The sequence below is a fragment of the Ascaphus truei genome, chromosome 4 (genome assembly GCF_040206685.1).
Source record: "Ascaphus truei isolate aAscTru1 chromosome 4, aAscTru1.hap1, whole genome shotgun sequence".
In the NCBI taxonomy this organism is placed as follows: Eukaryota; Metazoa; Chordata; class Amphibia; order Anura; family Ascaphidae; genus Ascaphus; species Ascaphus truei.
Genome location: NC_134486.1, coordinates 120,134,686 through 120,161,079, shown reverse-complemented (window position 1 = coordinate 120,161,079; position 26,394 = coordinate 120,134,686). Strand labels below are relative to the sequence as shown.

Genomic DNA, 26,394 nt, shown 5'->3' with positions numbered 1-26,394 from the left:
TATATATATATATATATATGTATATATATATATAATATAGGAAAGTACTGAAGGAATTCATCAATTATGTAACAAGAGTTCTACAAAACACAAAACAATTTTTTTTTAGAGTGAAATATGTTATCAATGTGTTAAGTTGCTATTAGTTGGACCACATTTTGGACAGAATGAAACAATACATATACAGCAATATAGACTGATGTGTCTGTAGGGACAACAACCTGGAATCCCAAGCAAAGAAAATCACTGCACTAAGTAATCCAGCTTGAAATAGGGAAATGTGACATAAACAAACATAGAGCCCTTTCTACACAAGCATATGTCCTAATGATTTCATAATCACTGAATGATGTTTCTTGATGATCTCTAGAAAAAAGGTGCAAGAATTCAGTTCTTGTAAGTTCCACCATAAAAATTGTCCTTGGTAAACTGAATAACAAATAAAACACTTACCTTGAAGTCTTTGCATCACATTTGCAATGTCTCTTGAGGACCTATTTAACAGCCGAGATGTAGCCATGATGTCTGTGCTGAGGATCTTTTTACTGGTGTAATCTGCAAACCAGGCTTTGCCCTCAGTAGGTAATGGAAAGTCTTCTACTGCTCCTCTGAAGCATCATCTACCTTCTTTTCTCGCACGACAGTTGATGTCTGAGTTACTGTTACTTTGCGCCCCAAGCAAATGCAGACCTCTCACGATGTCTGTGCTGCTTTTATAGGTTGTAATGAATCCTGTCCTTCTCATCAAAGGCTTGAGCTGTCTAAAGAGATAAAGAAACAGGCTTGAGAAGAGACTTGCACGGGTATCTTGCAAAGCTAAAACCTGTAATCTCATTAGCTATTCTGACAAAGATTGGCAGTGCAGAATATACTTTATCACTCATGCCAAGGAGACAATTATTGTCGAAAGCACACTTAGCAGTGATGTGTTGAGTGCAAAATCCACAAACAAATAAAGTCATCTTAGTGTGTGCCAGCCATCAATAATTTTCATTTCAAAGACTTAAATGTAACAGTGGGATAGCCAAACAGTATGTATAAAAATATAACATCCTAAACAACTACAAAGTATATCGAATTTCGATATACTGTAATTGAAAGCACCCATAAAATCTAACAATTCAAGTGTTACAAAACAAGTTAATTTAAGGTAGATTTTTATATGTGGGTCCAAAAGAAATCAGATATGTACAAATACCATGGCAAATGTAATCTGTATTTTCCATTTATAAGTACTGTAGCTTTCAACTGAATAAAGAATGTTGCATCTAATTGATTATTAAGGTGATCAGGGTACAGAGGAACTGGAACACTGCAGTGATCTGTCTCTATTTCACAATCAGAATAAATCCAACTCTCTGAACGTTCCCCACTTGTGTAAGAATGACTACACTGGCGACACACTTTATTCGAGCTCGGCTAGTCCCACGAATTCGGGTATACCCGGGTGTATTGAGGTTTGTGACTGTTTTCTGCCCGAGTATATTGGGTTATTTTCTAGGCAGGGATTGAAGCATTTTATTCCCGCTGGCTGCAATACTGCACAGTATATATATATATACTGCATTACAATTCATGAATTTATGCATTCTTGTAGACACGCGAAGCATTGCAGCCTATTAAATCCTAATCATTATAATTTAACAAATCAGCCGCCCATCAGCCAGGCATGAACCCAGGCTGGGAAGGCAAACGCAACGGGGCTTGTCAGAGGTGAGGAGCGGCGCATTCCAGGTATCTGCCAGGTACATACCGGGTATTTGCTCGAATAAAGTGTGTCGGTGCAGTAGGTTAAGAATAAATGTTAAAGAGATGGAACATCATTTGTGAGTTCCCTTTCATTGAAAAAATAAAATGTAACTAGATCACAATCAGTATTTAATTTCCTGTATTTATTATTTAGTTCAAACGTGTAAACCATTGTTTTTGTATTTGATATATATTCACTGATGTTCAAAACTTTAATTCAGAATACGACATCAACAAATATATAGTGTTAACGCTATAAAAAGAAATGAATATATATTTTTGGCTCCAGTGGCAGAACTAGTCAGGGCCCAAACTCCAAATGAGGCGACGTAGAAAGTGATTGCAGAAGTTGGGCCCTACTTCTGGTGGGGCCTAACTTCTGCGTTAGGACCACCAAAATGGGCTCTCTCTGCTGCCGGGTAAGGGCCGCACGCAGGTAAGGCCCGGCTGCACATGTGGTATAATATTGTTGGAACTATGGAAATTACAAAAATGCATTCATGCATACATAAACAAAAATATGAAATGTCAATGCATGTGCATATGCAGTACTAGTGGTGTGTGGGGTTATGTACAAATGTACAAAAGTGATGTAAACTTTCCAGCATATTGATTCAAATATAATATTGTCTTTCCCCCCTCACCCCCCCAGCGTTTATTTACAATTCCTTTCATTTTTTTAGACAAACTTTTGTACCCTTTTCTGAGCAATGTAGTAAAACGGGAACCAGAGCACAGCCAGTGACTTCAAGTAGAAATGACCCCAGGCAGACTCCACCGCAAAAAATCAGCTATTTATTGCAGACTTCCATATGCAGGAACTACATGAACGCACCACCTACGCCGGAGCACTTTGTCAAGGTGTCTCTGAGAAAGAAGCTTTTTAATGGAGTGCATACAGTATGACCGAAAGAGTAAGGGGGTAATTAATCAAAATCATTTAAAAAAAAATCTTACATTTGTTGCAAATAAAAATATCCCTTGTGAGCACATTAACATGTCTCAGACAGGTCTGCAACCCTGCCTCTCCCCATTATTTCTTAGTATACAATACATCCACAGCAGCTAGGGATTCTGGGAAGTGACATGCAAATGAGCTCACAGCGTCACTTTTGACATTACATTTGATGGAAATTTACAGTAAGAAATGTTTACGACAAAGTTATACACAGAGCTTACTACATCGCATTATAATCTGTGTGTCATGTAACTCGTCCCTTACTCCTCATATCTTCCCAAATCTCAATGACACACATGGCGCAAAATTTCGTGCAAACACCTTGATACAGTGACGCAAAGTGACGCAAATTTAAAAATGATGCAATTTGCGTTCATTCTGCTCAACATTTGACTTTGATATCTAACCCCATAAAACCCCAATTTTCCTATTGCTTTGTAATGCACCAGAGACAATTGTTAGGGTGCAACAGTCAGGGCTGACAAAAACTGCCAAATTAATATATCTATAATAAGCTTAATAATATCTTACATTTATATGTTTATTTTATTAAAGTTTTCACTAGATAAATGTGAGACTTTGGGCTACATTCACTAAAACTTAACATCGCTGCATTGAAATTTGGCGAAAAAAATGGGATTCTGACGATAATGTTTAGAATTACCACCATATTCACAATATTTCTTTATTTATAAATGGGTTACAATATTCATTCTCACTTGCATACCTGAAAACGGTGTTAACTCAGTGTAAAATAATGCTTGTGATACAAATAAGTGTAGCGGGTGTACCCCTGGGGTACAATAACTACTGATGCTGCTGTCACCTGTGAGGCTAACAGGAGGCCTGAACCTCCACCACTGGGAGCCTGGGGTATACTTACACACGGTGCAGCGCCTCCACTGATGAGTGATCCCAACGTGGTGGGAGTGTGCCCTCACCAGAACAACCATACAGTAAATACACACAATGGGAATAAACAGTATTTACTGAGCATGTACTGTAACTTCGGTAAAACTCTCATTGCGTAACATCATTACATCATTATTATCAGGGTACCACGCCACATGTCAATCATGGCATTACTTCACATATCAGTCATTGCATCACCCTTTGGCCTTGGTGTACCAATGTGCCAGGGCACTTAACCTCTGAGTGTCCACCAGCTATAAAGTTAATGTGAGTGTGAGGGATAGCGCTTCCCTGTGGTGGAGCCCATTGGTGCACTTATACTACCTCCCTGGTCATTGTCCTGACCAGGTAAATCCTTTGATGACCAACAGCTCCGCAACGTGATCCCATGGCGCGACGCGCTGCTCCTTGCAGGAATGAGTACACAGTCTGACTCAAAGAAGAAGAAGCAGGCACACGGTCCTTACTCAAAGGAGGTTTAATATGCCTTATGCGGACTTTATGGCATATTAAACCTCCTTTTGAGTAAGACCGTGTGCCTGCTTCTTCTTCTTTGTACTGGAACATTTGGGACTACAGGAGCTCCCCAGCACCAGCGCACCGGCAGCTAAGTACCCCACCTCTATTACCCTTGATATTGAGTGCGTGTCTCATCCTCTGTCTATGTACACAGTCTGACTCCCCAGGGGAGGGATCCCCTGCTGGATGATCCTTTGCGAACAGTCTCTGCTATGGAGTCAGATACTTTTTCAGCTACGCGCTGTACTGACAGTCAGGCACTGTCCTGCAGCATCTCTCTCTCTCTCTCTCTCTCTCTCTCTCTCTCTCTCTCTCTCTCTCTCTCTCTCTATGAGTATAGTGAAGGAGTTCCTGTCTTAAGGCAGTTCCCTATACCATACAGTAATTCTCTACCATGTCTCAGGGGACTAACTGGTCCCTGGGGTGGTATACCTCTGGCCTAGTCCCTGGAGCACTGCTCCGTGGACACTACCTGCACCTTCAGTGTCCAGGTCTTGACTCCTCACTTCCTGTCCCAGCAGGCAGTAGTCATTCCTTCCTTCAGAAGCAATCCAGCCATTCCATTGGATATCGTGTGTCACCAGGCAGCTTTCTCCCTAAGCCTCATGGGAGTTGTAATCTCTCTGCTGCACAATTACCATTGAGACCGCATGCGCATATGACACTGCGCAAGCGCGATTCTAATGGCAGCCACTGGGTGCCCTTTGTCTGCCTTACTCGGGTAGGACCCCTAACTTGCACTCGCCGCTTCTGCGCATGCGCAACTCTGCGATCGTGCGCATGCATACCCAACATGGTGGCATCCTACGGCGGGAGCCACCGGCAAACTCCATCGCCCTGCCGCAACATCCCCACAAGTGAGGGGTAAGGAGGGAGGGAAAACCGGAGCGTGGGGGACCGGAGGGGACCTGGCTACATAAGCATTCACATAGAAATCTACGGTAATCAGCGCTAGATTAAATTAAATTGCAAGAGGCGTAGGAGATACCACACTTTTCTACCATTGTTTTATGTAATAGGATTTCTTGCAAAACTCCATGGCACACAATAATTTAACACCTTTAATGCCTTCAGGCACCAGTAGTGGCGATCCATGACTTTTTTCTTATTTTCTTCATTTTTTACATTGGCTTGAATCAGGGTGTCTCCGGAGCTGAACTCCATTAATTTCAGCCCTAGAGACCCCCCTGCTTCCGGAGATTCCCACCTCCGTACGGGGTGGTGGCGGTAGCCACTCTGCTTGGTTACCAGGGTTTACGTAACGGCAGAGTTTCAAAGCTCCCACGGCCTGCTTGCCAATAGGAAGCCGTGACGTCATCAGGTTCAGCTTCCTATTGGCCCACGTAACACGAGAGCTTTAAACTTTAAATCCCAGCTAGCTTAGCCGGAGTGGCTTCCGGCAACTACTATGGAGGTAAGTATTTCCGAAAGCAGGGGGACCCCGGAGCTAAAATTAATGGGGTGCAGCTACTGAGACCCCCCTGCTTCAAACTTGTGTTAAAAAATGAAAACAATTAAAAAGGCATGAGATGCTCCTATAACATACAACAAAAACCTCCTACAAAGAAAACACAAAAAGCATAATATCTATAAAGTATTGTACAGTATGTGCGAATGTTAAGTCTGTGGCAGCCCAAGTGGTCAACTAGTAAGGGGTTGACTGTGACAAGCCGCCCACTTGGGCTTTTAAGGGCTTAACATTTTACGTTGTACATTGTTTAATTATGTATTTTCATCATGTAGAGTTTCTAGTCTTATGTTGCCTATGTATATAATGGTGTCACTGCATAGGCCATAGGCCTAACGGCAGCCTGGGGTAGGTAATAAAAACATGGCAGTATTTTTTATCCTGTTATCGCTAGGTATCAGAGTTTAGTAAACTCCTTACTTCCTCATTTCCATACGCTGCCATGAAAAACAATGCTGTACTAAGCCCCTTATCGCTTCTTTAACGCTTGCGATATGACTTTAGGGGAAAAGGATGAAAAACGTAATGTTACGTTAAATACCGGAAAAAAAAATTCTTTCCATTTATTTACTTTTTGAGAATTCCCCTCAGTGTTATAAGTTAAACCTACAAAAGGATCCGAGAGGTGAAATAGTTTTGAAAAGAGACCAACAAGGATTGTTCAGTTACATACCGAGTTGTCACTGATTGCTATCAAACTATCCGCTTTCTTTTTTTCACTAGATTCAATGTTCTATAGTTGGTGTTTACCGTAGAGAGCAAAGTTCCAGTTCCAGCTGAAGTACGATTAAAAATAATTCACTAATTATCACTTCTTGAGAATTCACAAGGTGCTAACATTCATTTTTAATTACAGGGGTTATTTGTCAAACTTTAACTTGTGCAAAAATAGCTCAATGTTTATTAGAGAGGAGAAAAACAATGCTTATTTGATAAATTCTATGTTTTTTTTTTTTTTTTGCACCTTTGTGCATTTGATGGAACGTTCCCATATATAGTTAATTGTGGTTTAGTCATCATTAGCTGCTTACTTCCAAGTGAATTGCTGCCTTCCAAAAGTTGGACCTCTTTAAAATTCCATAAATCATGTCAATCTCTCTTATACACCGTTAAAAACAAACAACAAAAAAAATAAAAAACAGGAACAGGCAGAAAACATGTTGCGGATGTAGAGAGATAATAAATCAGCAAAGTGTGGAAGCCTCCTCTTACTAAACTTCCTTTAAGCACATTTTTTCTAAAGTTTTAATATGTAGCAAAGACTACTGTAGCTGTAAAAATAGGGCTGCACACACAATGGAGTTTATTATCAACGTCTGCAATAAACATCTCAAGAAGCATGCCACAGCCAGGTCATGTCTACTAAGTCAGTACAGCAGCCAAGTTGATGTGAAAACAAATGTATTTATTAAAGCAGCATTCCAATAATATACATACAGTATTTTTACTGCTGCTGAGTTGATGAAAAAGTTCAGTCCGCGCTCTGGCTCTTTAAACCTGGAATGTTGATAGGCTGCTGAGTTGAATCTCGTTAATTTCAGCTCTAGGGACCATCTGCTTATCGAGATATGTACATCGGTAGGTGCTGCCAGTACTTCCTGGATCTTAAATCTCCCACGGAATGTGTGCCAATAGGAAGCCACAACAAATGATGTTTCCTATTGGCTCCCATGCAGCAGAAGATTTAAACTCTATATTGTTTAACCAGCTAGGGATGGTACCAGGGACAGCTTCGGAGGTAAGTATCTCGGGAAGCATGTTTAACACAATTCAGCTCCGACTTCCCACCTAGAAGAAAAAAAAGGCCTGTCCGGCTCTCACAATCATGTGATGGCAGTGATTGCTTTGACAGTGATGATGGAATGGAAAGGGGAGGAGTCACCCCTCTTCCATTCCTCATCAGTGTAGATCATATGGAGCGATCTCCACTAGCGAAACAAGCATTTCCAGCTACTTTGTCATGCGGCCCCCCTGAGTGTCAGACCCACTCAAAGAGTTAAAGCAGCAATCTGCCGTACTCACAAATGTTAGGCATTCTTTTATCATTGCAAATTCCCTTTGCTGGCGTTTTTAGCCATTTTAGCCCTCGGTCAATTCTGTAGTTGAATTCTGGAGAGATCAGTTACTGAAAATGTGCCTACTTGCGAGGTGAAAATCGCCACTGCCATTCATGTCATTAAGAAAAGTGAGGTGACACCAGCAGAACAATAAAAATAATAATAATAATAACATTAGAAAAAGTTAAAAACACAGCAAAATAAAAATAAAAAAAGTTAGGAATAGACTGTCACCACATGAACTATCAGAATATGTAATGACTTCATTTTTGCTTTCGGGGGGTTGGGGGAGGGGAATTCTGTGTTTCAGTGCCAGAGGCCTGGTGGCACCAGAGTGGCATTCCACCTCTGGCATTTGTGTTCATGTGATAATTTCAGCAGTGATCACATGGCCGCAACTCCTCCACCCCTCTGCCTGACAGAAACTGTGTGGAGGGGGTTCTATTTCCATTCGCATGGGGCCGACCACTTAGCCCGATGATCCCCTAGAAAAGAAGGATTTTTGCCATGGGGGCGCACTCAAGATGAATGTGCTATTCTACTCCTGTGAGGTCCATTGCACATTGCATAGATTGGTGAACACTGCTAGGTTTATGTATCAAGGAAAATAAAAGAATGTTTAGATAAGCCTCCATTTCTGTTTGTGGCGGCTTCAAAGCTAAGAAGCTCATTAATAACATTTCTTACATCAGGCATCCATTAGCCAGGGAGATTGATGTCACTGCAGACATGAGGGAGTTTTTTTTAAGCTAAGAAGCAATGTGGAGCAGAGTTGACAGTTTGGACACACCCCATTATAACAATGGTGTCATCTAGGTCACCCCCTAAACTCCTGCTATTTGCACATTATAATCTGCGTAACCTTTGGAGAAAAAAACAGTGTAAAGACCTTGCACCAGAATATATCACATTTTCAGACACCTAAGTGGGCTTTTTTTCTTAACAGCATGAAACCACAAGTGTCCATCACCAGAAATATATTTTTGACACCAGCATTTGATGTGCAATTTCTGACAGTTTAAGATGGTGTGAGTAAGTGTACTGTACTTGCTAACGTGTTAAGTGTTAACAAGACTGGAAGTGAAATAGTATCTTGGTAGAGCATAGTAAACCACAATAATGTATTTACAGCTCAGCAAAATATACTTAGGATGTTTTAATCGAATGTTTAAGTTTCCAACATCATAGAACTTCACACTTGACACCGCACACATTTTACAATGCAAGAGAAGTTAATATAGTTAGTTAATGCTGTGAGAATAATGAAACAATTGCAACAATTCTCATTCATGGCTGTCAAATACCGAAGAAATGAAGTGCCAAAACTGAGAACATGCTATGTCAGTGTGGTTACGGACCTTTAAGTCCACCATTCTGGTTCCCCTCAGCAGGCTGAATTAAATTCTTCTGACATCCAGACTTCCTCCCACCAGCTGGCTAGCCATGTTTTATGTAGTAATACAATTTATAGGCTGGAGATTCTGGGCAATATTACTAGGTGGTGCTATTCCATGAGATACCATCCAGTGCCAGAAGACACCAAATGGCCCATTCGCAAGAATCTTATGGAATAGAACCGCTCAGTGAATATGGTCCAATGTATTAATGTGTTAGCTGTACAGTACATTTGCTACAAACAGCTTTCAGACTCTGGATGATCATTGAGATGTCCACGATGTTCAAAACAAACCATAATGAAAAATAACTTGAATATTTGAGACTGATATGCAACTTTTTTATTTTAAGTGCCACCTTGGTAAACATATTTGAAGGTTTTTATATAATCAAAATATCCAGAACTCACAAAATTCACTCACTCAACTGTGTCAGATCTGTAAACATTTTTGATCCATATACTGTATATATATATATATATAATATATATATATATATATATATATATATATATATATATAGGTGGAGAGAGAGAGAGAGACAGAGAGAGAGAGAGAGAGAGAGAGAGAGAGAGAGAGAGAGAGAGAGAGAGAGAAAGAGAGAGAGAGAGAGAGAGAGAGAGAGAGAGAGAGAGAGAGAGAGAGACAGAGGCAAGTGCACCAATTGTTAAGTATAAAAGTATAATGAAATGTTTCACCCAAACCATTGCTCTTATGAAGGTTCCTCAGTCGACCGAAACATAGTTCTTGTTGGACAACAATATACATTTGAACATATATTTTGCAGTGCTATGTCTCCCTTTATCGGACTCTGGTTTGGGTGAAGTATTTACTTATATATACAGTATATAAAAAAATATATATGTAGCAGTGTTTCCCGCACCCTCTGGGAGATTCCCCGAGTAGTAGGTGTGTAGTGCAGATGCATACCTGTGGCTCATAGAAGATCTGAGATCCTGCTGATGTTGTTGGGAAAACAGGACAGGCTTTAGGGGTGATATCTGGTTCCCCTTCATTCGTTGTCAGTACCTCCATCTGCCGCAGGCTCCAGGAGTGCTGGAAGCAGTCCCTGTGGAAGAACTCTCTCATACACCCCTTGACAGACTGCAAGCCCAGCAAGGAGTATATTTGATAACAGGAAGATCTTTATTCTTCTCCATTATATACAACATACAGGCAGCACTGCATACATTAACACTGGTCTCCAGCCTCAGGATGGTCCCTGGACACAACCCCAGTCATGGGCCCCAGAGGTCTGTCCTAGCTCTTCCTCTACTCCCTGCTGGAGCAGAGGGTATGGTTCTCACTTCCACTCCCCTAAGGGAGGGGACAGAAAGTGACAGAGCCCTTAACACTTCTTCTGTGAGATCAGTCTCTCTCAAAGGGGAGAGACAACTAAAATTTAGGAAGTGCAACCTCTTAAGGTCCTGGGGGAGGATTCAAGGTCTGAGCCCAGGATCGGGCAGAACACAGGCCTGGTCCCGTCTTCCCCTTGCAACTCAAGGAGCTGCTCACTGCTGGGGAAAACCCGGATTAGGCCTAACACTGCCTGCACATACCAGAATGTTCATGCCATTCAGGGTAGGGTAGTAGCCAAAACCAGACATAGCTACACTCTCCCTCTGGTGGAAAATCCATCGTCTCCGCTTTGAACCAAATTTGATGTATAATCCTTCAGCTTAGAACACATGAAATAGCACAACAATAGTGATAACTAACAACATGGCATACAATTAATAGTACACTTAACTTCAATAGAACAGTATGCACTTAATCGCATACACTCTTACATGATGAGGCCTAGATCCCTCCTAACAGGGAGAACCTACTACCCCATCAGTAGTAATGAGACGGGTCAGGCTTTTTAACCAGTCTGCCCCGTATGATCAGGAATAGTGACCAAATAAACTCTCTTCGGGTTACGCTCGGACAGGTATTCTACCCTGTCCATATAGATAGCTCTGCCCACTTTCCATATCCCCATTAAGTAAGTAATCCGGTCTTCCATGTGGCAGACGGAATACCGACATTTGGATGTCAAATATGCCCATATGGCATCCTCTAAACACTCCTCCCTATTAGCCTCAATCTCCCGCATGATGGGCTTGGGGACATAGGGGTACTCAAACCCATGAGACGGTCTATGGCACTGGACTCCGGTCCCATGCATATAGGGGATGTAACCCTGGAACATAGGGTCCCACCATGGCAATACCTTCCCAGCAGGTACAGCCTCTGCCGATAACTGGGACTCAGAGGTCACCTAGAGGATACCCCTGATGTCTCAGATTTAAATGAGGCAGTAGACTTCCCCCAAAAGAGATCCTACTGGTGGCCGATATCTCCCCATCTGGACCATCCTCTCCAGTCCAATCTACCCAGTCTCACCAGTCCTGAGAGGTTTTGAAGGTTATCTTGCTTTTCCGGGCCGGGTATTAATAGTCTTGGGCCTCACAATAGATGGTGGAGAGACAAGGGTAGCAGGGGCTAAGGCCTTGGGCTTCTCAATGTCTCTGGGCAAGTCAAATGTGTTAGGCCTACCCCAGCCTGCAATGCTCTGCACGTTGGGAGTTTCCTGATCCATAGAGACCCTGCAGCCCTGGCCCTTGACTTGGCCATAGCACCGCTATATGTTTAGTGTTGATAGGTCGGTACTCACAGGAGCGGGTATACAAATGTCCTCTTCCGCCCAGGCGGTCGCCTCTACGATTACATCAGTTTCCAGTCTCGCGGGATTAGTGAAGGTATCCTCCTCCCGCACCGGAAGTGCGTCGACATCCTGTCGCATCAGAAGGGTGTTGCCATCCTCCGCTTTGGAGGAAAATACCGACCAGTACCTCCTCACCGGATGCCTTTGCTGGAGCCTGGAATGCAGAATCAGGATGGTTCTCACTGCACTGCTGGCTCTGGATGGTCGCATAGCCCTCCGGACCAGAAGCAGCTACGTCCGCCGCCTTGCTGGGAGCCGCCATGGCCGTGGCGCTCCTCCTCTGTTCAGGCCATACTGTCGCTTGCTGGGACGTCATCTGGACGGGACTCCGCTGCCGATCAGCTCTGAAGGTGAGTGGTTCCTCCGCAGTTCGCTGGGATGATGCGCCGGCTGGCGTATCACCAAGGATCTCCGTCCGCTGCTGTCTTCGGATGAAGGTAGGGACACCTCTGCAGGGGACAGGTACTGGAGCACTTCGCAGTCACTGGCAATGATCGGCAGGTAGCAGTCCTGCTCCTGTGCCACCAGCAGAAGCTCCCCAACCTTTCCCTGGGCAGTCACCTTACCCGGTAATTCATTCTTGGGTTCCGGTTCCGGAACCAGGGTACACGGGCCCCCTGGAGCGTCCGCTCCCGAGGCCTCAGTCCAGGCAGTACTACTCTGCGTGTAGACCACACCTTTTCTCTTGAATGCCGCTGGCAGCGACACCATCGGTTTAAGGTAGAAGGCCCAAACCGAGGGCATGTAGCAGTCAGGCTGGCATCTCCGCCTTGAAGTCACAGTGTTGGCAGAGGCATTTCAAGAAGCACTCTCCATTTACTTCCACTACCAGGAAGCCTCCTGGTAGCCGATATTGAGAGATCTTGGGTAGGACTATTGCCTCCTCCCCCTGGTGAAATGAGGAGCACTGGCACAATAAGGGTGTGGCCATGGCTTTCGCGCCGAGCCACTCACAGTAGATGGGCGCAGCTCCAGCTTTCGCGCCGAGCCACTCACTTCGCAGGGCGTGGCTTAGCTTCGCGCCAAGCCCTGCACAGAATTTGCAGAGAAAAGCTTACAACTTTTGCAAACTCTCCATGCGGTCCTCCCGATTTTGGCGGGAAACCGCTCTCCTCACGCTGCAGATGGTCTGAGGCAGGAAAGATACCCCTGGCTAGGCAAAACCCCCTCCAGTATGCTGCACATGATAACAGTTCATTCTGAGTACACTGTGGCTCTCTGTGCTTCAGCTGCTAGTAGCAATTGTAATAGTTCCTCAAGCAGAGGTTCTGGCGATCCTGGCTTTCAAGATCCCCCTCCACGGACGCTACCAGCAATACTTTAACACCACCTTATAGTCCTTTTCCAAAGATTTCTGGGCCCCAGGCAACCAAAACACGGCCTCCAGGAATCCTACACATGTCAATCCTCAGGGTGAGTATGAACCAGAGCAATAGCAGATTTCAACAGCACAGTTTACCTCATAAGGGCAATGCAGTCCCCTTTGAAAGCATACCTTTCATCCCGTTTGTGGCTTGCTTTCGCTGTAAAAGCCTGTCCTGATGATCTTAGCAGTGCCTCCAAATGAAGTGGTGTTTCCCCCACCCTCTGGGAGATTCTCCGGCTACCAGGTGTTTAGTGCTGCTGCATACCAGTGACTCACAGAAGGTCTGAGATCTTGCTGATGGTGTTGGGGAAACAGGACAGGCTTTAGGGGTGATATCTGGTTCCATTCATTCGTTGGTCAGCGCCTCAATCTGCTGCAGGCTCCAGGAGAGCTGGAAGCAGTCCCTGCAGAAGAACTGTCTCATACTCCCCTTGACAGACTGCAAGCCCAGGCAGCAGTATATTTGATAACAGGAACATCTTTATTGTTCTCCATTAGGCTTCTAATATAATGCTCGCTCGTGCGCTACAGTGCGCGCACGCGTCAATGATAATTGCAGGGTGTGGGCCTGCAGTTGCTATACTTGAGACGCGTGCGCACGGCTGTGAGTGATGTGTGAAAATACAAGAAATGTGTATTCTCGCGCTATGGACACGCTGCGAGCCAATCACAGCATGGCCTAACGCTGTGATATCAGAGCCATGCCCCCTAGCCTTGCATGTCACCGCTTGCACTATAGCAACTAAACGCGCACGCCAAATGCACGCACATTGCCGGGTGCACACCCGCACGCACACCAGCGCATACTATATAACAAGCTTTATAGAGTACAGCATACAGGCAGTAGTGCATTCTTTAACACTGGGCACCAGCCTCAGGATGGTTCCTGGATACAACCCCCAATCATGGGCCCCAGAGGTTGGTCATAGCTCTTCCTCTACTCCCTGATGGATCAGAGGGTATGGTTCTCACTCCCATTCCCCTAAGGGAGGGGACAGTAGGTTACAGAGCCCTGAACACCTATTCTGTGAGACCAGTCTCTCTCAAAGGGGAGAGAAAACTAACTAAATTTAGGAAGTGCAACCTCTTAAGTCCCTGGGGGAGGGTTCAAGGTCTGAGTCCTGGATTGGATAGGAAACAGGCCTTGTCCCGCCTCCCCCTGTCACTCAAGGAACTGCTCACTGCTGGGGAAAACCCGGATTAGGCCTAACACTGCCTGCACTGTACCAGGATTTACATGTCAGGCAGGGTAGGGTAGTAGCCAAAACCAGAAATGGCTACATATATATGTATCAGTATATTGATTAAGAAAGCAAGGTATTACCATCAAGATAACAGGAGAAGAAAAAAAGCATTACTAATGTCTTTCATAATCCACATTAATAAAAAAAAAAAAAGAAAGTCTTTCTGTACAAAAAAGAGTTTCAGAAAGGGTGAGAAGGTCACATAATCAATTTGTTGGGTCTGGTTGTGGGCCAGGGTTAGATTCAATTTTTATTTTCACTAAACAAAATGAACTTGAGGGACCTTGAAAAGTACAGACGTGCAGTTACTATGAAGTGCAGCATATTCCTTTTCTGGGCTCAAAACATTTTGCTGAAACATCAACTGCAGTTTAAACATTGAGCTTTATTCTCTTCACTGTGACAGGAACTTCCAATGTCTTGCAGTACAATGGCGCCTATGTACTAAATGGCGCAATCTGAGCCATCAGCATTACAAATATATTTTTATCCAAGTGATAAATGATCCAAGTTATGATAATAACATTTGGTTCCCCGTAACACCTGTTGACAGCTGCACATTGTGCTATTGTGCTACAGTGGAAGCAGATCACGCCACCCCCTATCTAGGTTTCTTCGAACAAAGTGATATTCGAACAAAGTGATATTCGTATTAGAGATGGAGAAGTTGACGGCAATTTTAAATAACTCTATGTCCACATTTTGTTTAATTTTGGCTTCCATGGATAGCGGCTTTCCCAGGTAACATCCCTAATTACAGCAATCAGAAGACTAAAGATAAGCTAGGAGCTGGGGCATCTAGAGTAGGGTTAAGGAATTAATTGAAGTGGTCTTTAAGTTCCTGATACAAGTCAAACTTGTGAGGGCCGAAGCTATTAAAAAAGTGTTTACAATATTGATATTCACTGTATGTACAGTGGTTATATTGACCTCCATGTCTTTTGAAACAAAATAATGTATGAATTAGACAAACAATGAGTAATTAAGAGTCAGGGTATGGGAAAAATTAAGTGAAACCCTGGTTTTATCAGCTAAATTAAAGGGGATAATTAGAATCAGGTCTTTAAATAATTAGGTAGATCTTCAGGTGTGAGTTTGAGAGGCCCTACTATATATAAAGATCAGAAACTTTGTGAGTTTGGTCTTCACCAAACAGGTGTATGGAAACACATCATGCCACGATCAAAAGAAATCTCAAAGGGCCTCAGAAAACCAGTTATTGATGCTCATCAGTCTAAAAGGGTTACAAAACGATTTATAAGGATTTGGAGCTCCACCAATCCACTGTCAGTTGGAGAAAGACTACAAATGGAGAACGTTCAAGACCACTCTACCCAGGAGCGGTCGTCCTACTAAAATGTCTCTAAGAAGAAACTGGCAAATCACGAAAGAAGTCACAAAGAACACCAGAGTAACATCCAAGGATCTGCAGGCCACTCTCACATTGGCTAATGTGAATGTTCCAGACTCAACTATCAGAAAAAGACTAAACAAAAATAGTGTTAATAGAAGGATAGCCCTGAGAAAACCATGGCTCTCGAAAAAGAACATTGCTGCCTATCTGAAGTTTCCCAGAGAGCACATAGATGATCCACAAAACTTTTGGAACAATGTTCTCTGGAGAGACGAGTCAAAAGTAGAACATTTTGGCCTCAATGAGAAACGTTATGTTTGGGGAAAACCAAACACTGCATTCGAACAGAAGAACTTAATCTTAAACGTCAAGCGTGGTGTTTAGGGGGGGTGGTTTGCAGCTGCTTTGCTACCTCAGGACCTGGATAGATTGCCATCATTGACAAAAACATAAGTTCTACATTGTATCAGAAGATACTAGAGGAGAATGTCAGGCCATCCATTCGTGAGCTGAAGCAAAAGTGTGTCATGCAGAAAGACAATGATCCTCCTAAACATACAAGCAGATCTATAAAAGAATGGCTGCAGAGGGAAAAAACTCCACGTTTTAGAATGGCCTAGTCAAAGTCTTGACCTAAACCCCATCGAAATGTGGCAGGGCCTGAAGCAAGCTGTCCATGCAAGGAAGCCCTCAAATGTCGCTGAGTTGAAGCAGTTCTGTAAGGAGGAATAAGCCAAATTTCCTCAAAACCGATGTGAGAAACTGCCCAGCAGTTAGAGGAAACACTTAGTTGAAGTTATTGCTGCTCAATAGGGTGCCACTAGGCACTGAATATAAAGGTTCACATACTTTTCACACATGGATAATGAATGTTGAATAATTTGTGGATAAATAAATGTTTTAAAAGTATCATGTTTTTGTGTCATTTGTTTGATCAGTTTATCTTTATCTATTATTAGGACTTACATTAAGATTTAATAACATTTTATGTTTGAAATATGTGAAAATCCTAAGGGGTTCACAAACTTTTTCTCGCCACTGTATATATAATTTATATGTGGATCACTTTTCTTGTAACCCCTCCTCCCCCCTTTTTAAGTTCTGTATCCTTTCCCGTACGATACTTAAAAAAAAATACTTTGGGGGGTGCACAGCAATGCACTTGGTGTACAGATGTCAAAGGTATGTACTAAAAAGGAGCGGTAAAAAAGGGGAAAAAAAGGGAAAGTTCTTCATAATTGTCTGCCAAGTTCCTCTTGGCATAAATCCTAAACAACCTGTAAAAAAAGCAGTCCTGGCAACACTTTATATTTGTGTGTTTTTTTTGTTGTTGAATGTTTGAAGCAGGGGGTCTCTGTAGCTGAACCGTGTTGAGTTCAGCTGTGGGGATCACCTATGTCCACAGATACTTACTTCTGTAGGTGCTGCAATTAGGAGCCCTGGCTGGGTTTGAAGTTCCCGCGTTCTGCAGGCCAATAGGAAGCCATGATGTCATTCCTTGTGTCTTTCTATTGGTCCACAGGGGGTCACCGGAGCTAAAATCAGCATAGTTCAGCTCCGGAGACCCCCTGCTTCAAACCTATTAAAAATAAACACAAAAACGTAAGGTCGCCAGGAGTGCTCCTTCAATAGTAAATAAAGACATACTGTACATACATACAATAGTATTAGCGCAGAATGAAGTTGCCAACACAATAATGTTTTTGACGCAGCACAGTTGTTTTATTATAGAGCTTAACAAGAATGAATAATTTACTACTGAGTTACACAAGTTATCAATTAAAAAAAATACACATAAATCTTATTTAAATTGTATCAATCAGGCATTCAACATGGCAGAAGGTGTCAAAAATCATTGCAAACAACATATGATGTGTTTATATGTATAAATACATCCATACAACCAATTTTTTTTTTTACAGGTTTCTAATACTTTTTAGCACTGAAACTTTTAACCTCATTAAAAAATAAATAAATACCCGACTAGCACCCACTCTATCCACCTTTAAGACCCAACTTAAGACACACTTGCTTAAAGAAGCATATGAATAGCACTGTGGATAATACTGGACTCATGATACATAAAGCTTAGCCCCCTGCAGACGCACTTACCAGAACTCCCTCCTACTGTCTCTGTACGTTCTCCCTACCTACCAATTATACTGTAAACTCCTCGTGGCAGGGACTCCTCTTCCTTAATGTTACTTTTATGTCCGAAGCACTTATTCCCATGATCTGTTATTTATATTATCTGTTATTTATTTGATTACCACGTGTATTACTACTGTGAAGCGCTATGTACACTAATGGCGCTATATAAATAAAGAGAAAAGATGAATAATCCAGGGCAACTTCGGTGTTTTTGTGCTGATTAAATTTCTTTAGAAAAATCCGAAGTTGCCCCGGATCATTCATCTTTTCTCCATATACTGGATTTTTTAGGCAGATATCCCTGAACCAGGAGCACCGGTCTTTGCAAGTATTTTTGACTTTATTCTATGTGGTGTGCAGCTTCTCTTATTATATTGTTTTATAAATAAAGACATACAATACAATAAAATACAAATAAATTAAAAAATATATATATATACACACACACACACCAAAAGAGAAGCAGCTGGCACTCCAACAATCCAAAATATTTCTAGGTGCATGTTCCATAAGCATCAATAGAACAAATATATATATATTTGCATGTCATTCCCCAGAATCCCTTGCTGCAGTGGAAGTGCTGTGTGCTGGGTGATAATGGTGAAAGGCGGGGTTGCAGACCTGCCTAAGACATGCAGATGAGCATACAGTTGTATTTACATTTTTATATATATATATATAATCTTAGTACATAGGCCACAATGTGCTGCAGGCTGCTCTGGCAGAGAAGGGGTTAACAGACACTGCTCTTACTTCATAAATATATTTCCTGTGTCACCTTGGAAACTGTAACATTTGTAAGTACATTCTGACCATTTCAGGAACTTCCAGAGTCATATCAGAGTTGCAATATTCAGCACAGTTTGTATTAACCACATCAGTGCCAAGAGCTACTGAGTAATTTGTTTTTAATGACATTTAGCTTAGCTTGTAACTTTTTGTAACAATTCTGGGACAAAACAAACTGCACAAGATGTATCAAATTAAAAAAATCCTATTGGTTTCAATGGGACTTTTTTCTTTGATACTGTACATATGGTGGAGATATTTGACCCTAGAATTGTACCACTTTTGCATTGACCATACTGGATCAGCACTCAAAAAGTAAATCGAAAAAAATGAAGGGCTTACATTTTCCTTTTAGTCTCACCAAGTTTCTTCTTTAATGTATTAAAAAAAAAAAACCCAGCAATACAGAAAGAATCAGCACACACAGGGAGAGGAAAAGTTAGTAGACACACACGTTATATGTGCACAATGCCATTAGCCTGAAGAAGGGGCCAGGAGGCCTTGAAACATTTTAGTGTGCACATATAACAGTGTTTATCTGCTAACTTTTCCTTTCCCTGTGTGTGCTGATTTTTTCTGTATTGCTGCTTTTTTTGATACATTAAACAAGAAACTTGGTGAGATCAAAAGGAAAACGTAAATCCTTTATTTTCTTTGATTTACTTTTTGAGCGCTAATCCAGATTGTTTTTTGTATAGTTGTACTGCATGCATCTTGCGCAATAGATGCAGGATCATAGAACCTCAAGCTGAATTATATACAGATGCAGCGGCCGTTAGCCGAACATTTCACGGAGCCGTTTTCGTGAACACTGCTGTATTCCACGCGACATTCACTCGTCATTCTTCCGGGAACGCTGCCGTGAATGCCGCCATCACACCTATCCCAATCCAGCAATGTGCCAGCGCCGGCACCAGTAAAAACACTAGTAAACACGCGTCTCAACGTGGGAAAGTTTGCAGAAATCATGCGGCACGGCCTGGGTATGCCCAGGAATAAAAATCGTGAAATGTTCGAATAACGGCCGCTGCATCTGTAGACAGGGTGAGTGCTAGTTCATTCTATTTTTTTTTTACCACTTCTGCCTTGTTACATAAACCCCATATTCTCAAAAATGGGGATTCTTTATTCTCCCTGCAAAACTAGGGTATAATTGTAGCAATAAATAGCACCACATTTAACACAGAAACAGGATCCCATTAAAGCAATGGGATTTTTTCATTCGAAAAAATCTGACACAGTTTTGGTGGCTAGGAGATTTCATAAAGGTTGAAGCTATTTACCTGCGAGCCAGGTAAATAAGGAACTTATTTTACCGGGTGCCAGTTAAAATAAAAGTCTTGTTGAGCCTCACCCTAACCTCCATCTTTACCCTAATATACCAGCCCAACCCTTACCTTAACCCTCACGTCAGCCTAATCCTAATATACTAGCCTAATCCTTACTTTAACCCTCACATGCAAGTCTAATCCTAATATGCCAGCCTAACCCTTATCTGTCAGCCTTATCCTAATATACCATCTTAATACTTACCTGCCAGCCTAATCCTTACCTGCCAGCCTGAACCTAATATGCCATCCTAACCCTTACCTTTACCCTAACCTGCCAGCCTAATCCTAATATGCCAACATAACCCGTACCTAAACCCTAACCTGCCAGCCTAACCCTTACCCTAAGCAGCACTCTCTAAATCCTAATAATGTGGAGGAAAATCATGGCTGGCTTAATAAGGGAGAGGAAGGAGGTTGTAGAGCCGGTTGTGAGGTAAATAGACACTTCCAGCTCTATGTATCAAGAAGTAAAGTATGTGTGCGATAATGCAGTTGCATTAAATAAAAATCGCATTTTATTCTGTCTCAAACACTACATATTTATGAAAAGTATTTCTACTGTTTTAAAATTTGGCGCATGCTGTGCTAGTATTTTGGGCTTAAAAAAAAGATTTACAGTGACAGAGAAAAAAAACACAGAGTTTTTTATTATAACCATAGACCTGCATGCATATGCAAATGTGACTCCATCCTAACTCCCCTCACTTGCTCCATAAATCCCTCCTCTCATTGCAGGCAGACTCACTCCAAAATGGCGCAACTCAGATAAATACATTGGCATTGCCTGGCACAGGTATATTTCAGAGCGAGTTGCAACAAAATAACAATTTTGTGACAGAATTTGCCCTTTGATATATAGAGCATTTTGTATCAACGTAGAGAAGTGTGTTTTGACATACTGCTCTGTACTCTGGAGCAGAGCTGTGGCATATGTAAGAACCGTTTATTTTTTACATCTGATGCAGAATTTTAAATATGCAGGATGGCTTGAGGAGTGTCAAAGGGAGAGAAATGGCACACAGAGCCACAGAATGTGATGCATCTCATTATAATCTGTGGACCATGTAACTCCTCCCCTGCTCCTCCTAGTGACTAAAATACTTTGATACATAGAGTCACAATGAAAATGCAGTGGTTTTAAGTGTCAGTAGGAAGTGTTCGGGAGGAGTTAAATGCAGGGCCGCCAACAGGGGTGCCAGCTGGGACAGCTGTATGTCCCGGTCCTGGTCCCGGTGGCTGTGGAGGCCCCGGCCAGCCAGCACTGGAAGTTGGGCTCGGCCAGAGGTTGGGCCAGACTTCTTTTGTCCAGCTGCCGGTCCTCTGATTGCCACCAGGCCCCAGCTCTTCCAAGCTGCGGGCCTCCCTCACTTCCCACGTAGGGCATCTCAGGGCGTCTGTGCGCATCAGACTCTGGAGTTAGAGTGAGGCCCGGCCAGTGCACAGAGGCGTCAGAGAGAGGCCCAGCGCACACAGACAGAGAAAGCACTGACATCAGAGAGAGAGGGGGGTGGTTGTGTTTTGTATGAATTTGTGGCGGTTGTAAGTAGTTGTGGGGGGGTTTCTATGTATTTGGGGGTTGTTTTGTATGTATTCAGGGTTGTGGTTTTTATTGTATGTATTTGAGGGGGTGGGGGGGTTTGTATGGATTAGGTGGGGGGGTAATTATTGGGGGGATTGTGTGCGGAGAATTGTGTGTGTGGCCTGGGGGGAGGAGGGAATGAGTATAAGGAGGGGGAATTGAAAGAGCGGGATTGAGTGAGAGGGGGAAATTGATGACGGGGGCAGAAGAGTGAAAGGAGAGCGGGTTGTAAAAAAGGGAGTGAGGAAGAGAGAGAGTGGTTAGGGGGGGAGGGAGTGAAGAAGAGAGAGAGTGGTTAGGGGGGGAGGGAGTGAAGAAGAGAGGGTGGTAAGAGTGAGGGGGGAGAGAGAAATACATGGGGTGATGGGGAAATACAGGAAGGGACTTGCAAGGAGGTGCGAAATGGGGGGGGGGGGTGCTCACACAGGGGGGCCCAGTTGAAACCCTAGTCCTTGGTCGCCCCGTCGGTGGCCCTGGTTACATGGTGCACATACTGTACAGTATTATAATGAGATGTATCACATTCTGTGTCTCTGTGTGACATTCTTTTTCTCTTTTTTTGCCCCCAAAAATGTTCCGTATCTGAAGTTGTGTAAGTCAAAAATTCTGCATCAGATGTAACAAACTGTTCTTAAATATGCCATCCAAAAAAATGGACTAGTGCGTCTAAACACACTTTCCTCTACGCTGACACATAGACCCCGAAATTACTATGTCCTGTTGAATAGTTGCTAATTGACTTTGTTTAAAGTGAAGTGCTGACTGAGCTTCTGATCCCCGATACCACAAACTCAAATTAATGACAAAATATACTGTAATGCACCGAGAATGAGGGAGAAGGAGAAAAGGCATACATTCAAATCACACCCACGCCAAATCAAAGGCATCTATGTATCAAAGAAAAGAAAAGAGCGCTAAGATTTATTTTTTACATTTTCTGCTTGTAATCATCTCAAATGTAAGAAGCTGTTGATCAAAGTTCTTACATGTGACACCGAGTTTATGCTTCTCTAGATGCCCAACTTCTTAATTTGATACTTCTTAAAACCTATGTATTTTGGGAGAAGTGAATCTCCAATGTAGTGTTCCAAAGATCCTAGTCGTGTCAAATAGAAATGGAGAGACAATAAACTTGATGAGGAAAAAATGGGATTGGTACGATTCTGTGAGTATAAGCCTGTATAACTGTGACCGCTGTAAGCCTGGACCAGAGATATGAATCTGAAGGGAAAGACCAACAAGTAAAGCCCTGCAATCAAGCAGGAACTTGACACACATACTGGTCCAAGTGGCTTAATAAAAGTAGTGGCATTCTGTCATATTTAAACAAGATACACATTTATTAGTTGGAGCAAAACCAGGGGTTGACAAAAATATAAAATACATAGGTGCCAAACAAAAATTTTAGGAGCCAGGGTTTTGTTAAGCGTGACACACTGTGATACAATGACTCACTGAGACATACACACACTAACTGACTGACACACACACACACATACTCGCTGATTGGGACACACACTCACTGATTCTCCCACACTAACTGACACAGACACACAGACACTCCTCCCCCCCTCCCATTGGTCACAGTGTGTATTGAGATATCCCAGAAAGGGTGTCGGTAGCAACTCAGGCGGAGTATCAAAATGGCGACTCTAAATGTCCCGCATACGACAGACCAATAGGAAGCCGTGATGTTAGACCTTGTGGCTTCCTCTTGGCCCATGTGATGGGACATTTAAACTGCACAGAGATACCGGCACCCCCTTCCAAGGTAAGTATCTCGTGAAGCAGGGGGTCCCCAAAGCTGAAATCAATGTGGTTCAGCTCCGAGATCTCCTGCTTTAAAGCGAAGGAGGAAAATAAGGCAGAAAACGTTAACCAAAAGTAACGCAAGTGCTCATTTCCTCATGCAACCATTTGCCTACCTGCGCCAACATGCAAATGTAAATCTCACCTCCTCCCACTTGCTCCATAAATCACTGATATAGTCACAGACCAAAGCAGACGTACAAGACAAAGATGCACCTAAGAATAATACATAGATGCTGCATGTCACAGATATATTGCAGAGTGATTCGCAACCAAATAAGCAGTCTAATGTGCTAATTATACTGTACATCGACCCCCAAACAGGGTGATGTACAGTATATGCAAGTGTTCAAGCTGTAAAACTGGGGTAAAAACCAGGACACAGACTAAAACTAAACTAGCATTGAAGGAAATTTATTTATTTTTGCTTTCATAAATCTGATGCATAGGGGGTTATGTATATAGAGTCCTTTGGCAAGACTTTGGTGGATCAACCGACTATTTCCTGGCTGCAAATATTTGTTAAAGGGGAAGTCACACATACAGATGTAGTAAGACTCGCTGTCCCTAGTGCCGTGGTCGAAGAAGCATGGGGCATGCGGTTCCCAGGACAGTGTCTGCAGTAATCACACTGTAGGGTATCAATGCTTCTGAATGGGACACTCTGCAGCATTATTCCTCAGGTGCAGCGACCGTGGGAGGCAGCGGTACAGGAGAGAATAAGGCTAGCTACATATGTAGCAGCACATAGTAGCACATAGTTGTGTTATAAAAGTTTTATTAAACAACATATAAATATAATCGACTTCATTAGAAAAAATCATAAATCTGATGCATTGGGGGAGAGATGGAACTAGGGGAAGGGAGCAAGTGGGGCAGCTGTCCCGGGCGCTGCCGTGTGGGGTGCGCAGGTCAGGCGTGCAGATGTGAGTGGCAGAGAAGGGAGTGCGAGCGGGGGAGGAGGAAGCGCGAGCGGGAGGTGGGTCAGGGGTTGGAGCAGGAGGCAGTGGGATGTTGGTGGTAGAAGAGGAGAGTTGCTGAGGAGGGAGCAGGAGGGAGCATGAAGATGGCAGTGGCAGCAGTTTGGGGCGAGGCCCGCCCCAAAAGTCAGTCATGACTTCCGTGTCTGCCACCAGGACCTACCCCCCTGCTCCACAGCTAGAGAGTTGACAGGGAACTGAAAGAGAGACATGGGGCGGGGATGAAGGGAGCGAGAGAGAGTTGGGGAGGGGGGGAGTGAGAAACTTGGGGAGGGGAGAGAGAAAGACTTTGGGACGGGAGTGAAAGACTTGGGTATGGAGGTGAGTGAGAGAGACTTGGGGGTGGGGAGTGAGAAAGAGACTTTGGGGGAGTGAGAGAGAGAAAACCTTGGGGAGAGGAAAGAGGACTTCGGGAGGGAGGAGAGTGAGACTTCTGGAGGGAGGAGATAGAGACTTGGGGAAGAAGGTGAGCAAGAGAGAAATTTGGGGAGGAAAGGGGAGTGGGAGAGAGACTGGTGGGGGAGAGAGACTTTTGCAGGGAGTGGGAGAGACTGGTGTGCGGGAGTGGGTGAGATACTGGTAAGGGGTGAGGGGAGTGGAAGAGAGACTGGTGGGGGAGGAGAGAATGATAGGGGGAGGGTGAAATGCAAGAAAGACTGTTGGGGAGGGGGAGTGGAGATAGACGAATGGGGGAGTGGGAGAGAGACTGGTGGCGGAGGGGGAGGTAGAGAGACTGGTGTGAGATAGAGACTGGTGGAGGGAGGGGAGGGGGGAGGAAGAGAGGCTATGGGGGTGGAGGGAGGGAGAGAGATTGGTGGGGTTGATGGGAGAGTGAGAGAGACTGGTGAGGGGGAGGGGAGAGTGGAAGAGAGACTGGTGGGGGTAGTGGTGGGGGTAGAGAGACTGGTGGAGGATGGGGGGATTTTGAGAGAGACTGGTGTAGGGGAAGGGGAAGTGGGAGGGAGACTGATGGGGGAAGGGTGAATGCGAGAGACTAGTGGGGGGAGGGGTAGAGTGAGAGAATAGAGGAGGGTGGGGGAGAGAGAGTGGGGGGAGGGAGGTGGAGAGAGGCTTCGGGAGGGAGAAAAAGGGGGAGAGAGAACATACAACGCTATTGGTGAAACTTGCCCTGGCGCAGAAATACCTAGTTCCTACTCTGTATAGGGTGTAACGTATATAGAGTCATTTTGCAACCAGGAGACTTTGATGGATCAACCCACTGTTTCCTGGTTGCCAAACTGTGGCACGATATTTATTAATGGGGAAGTCCCACATAGTTGCACAGTCATGTCATACAAGTTTTATTACGCAACATGCAAATATAAGTGGCTTCCTTTTAAAAAAAAATTAAAAATTACCCTTAAAGTAACATTTTCCCATATTTGCTTTTGTTTAAAAATGAGTATGTTTCTTTTTTTTCTTCAGCTCTGCTTGATTACAATCTTGTTTTTTTTTTTTTTTTTTTTTTAAATTGCTAGCTTCGGATTAAACTAATTGTGCTGCCATCATTAGCCAAACAAAACATTAAAAGGGAACAGTTTGGATTATTCATTTACCTCCATACTATATACAGCAGTTTCCAAACACTCTTATCACAAAAGAGCTTAGTCAACGAATTGGATGCCTCCAAAGCATTTGGTTACCATAGAGACATTCAACGTTTTAAAGACATTGAAAAATACTTGTCTGATTTGTTTAAAAATAATATAAATCGCCTACATTTAACCTTTTAAACATGCTGCTGCCATCCGTTTATTTTGGCCCTAGGATAGACTGCTCCGAGAAAACAATAGGACCTCCTTCTTAAATAAATCTGACACACCACTTTCGTGCCAGTTTTGCAGCCCAAACACTTCTATTATTGATTGCTATAGTTACACAAACCCCATTAAGGGGAGGGTTGCAAATTTGCAGTAAACAACAGCATTAGACTTATCAGTATAGGGGTTTACTTATTTAAGTCTTCTTGATGCAAAACTTGGGCAATATAGGGGCAATAACATCGGGGCCTATTTATCAAATAT

At 43.3% G+C, this 26,394-nt stretch overlaps 1 protein-coding gene across 2 annotated transcripts in view; it reads right to left on the bottom strand.

Moving 5' to 3' along the window:
• SYNE1 (spectrin repeat containing nuclear envelope protein 1) overlaps positions 1 to 26,394 on the bottom strand; it is a 603,546-nt gene that overhangs the window by 565,183 nt on the left and 11,969 nt on the right. For both annotated transcript variants that reach the window (XM_075596504.1, XM_075596505.1), the window contains exon 2: positions 454 to 761. In XM_075596504.1, coding sequence (XP_075452619.1) covers positions 454 to 520 — 67 coding nt within the window. In that variant the 5' untranslated portion in view covers positions 521 to 761. The remainder of the gene's footprint in view (positions 1 to 453; positions 762 to 26,394) is intronic.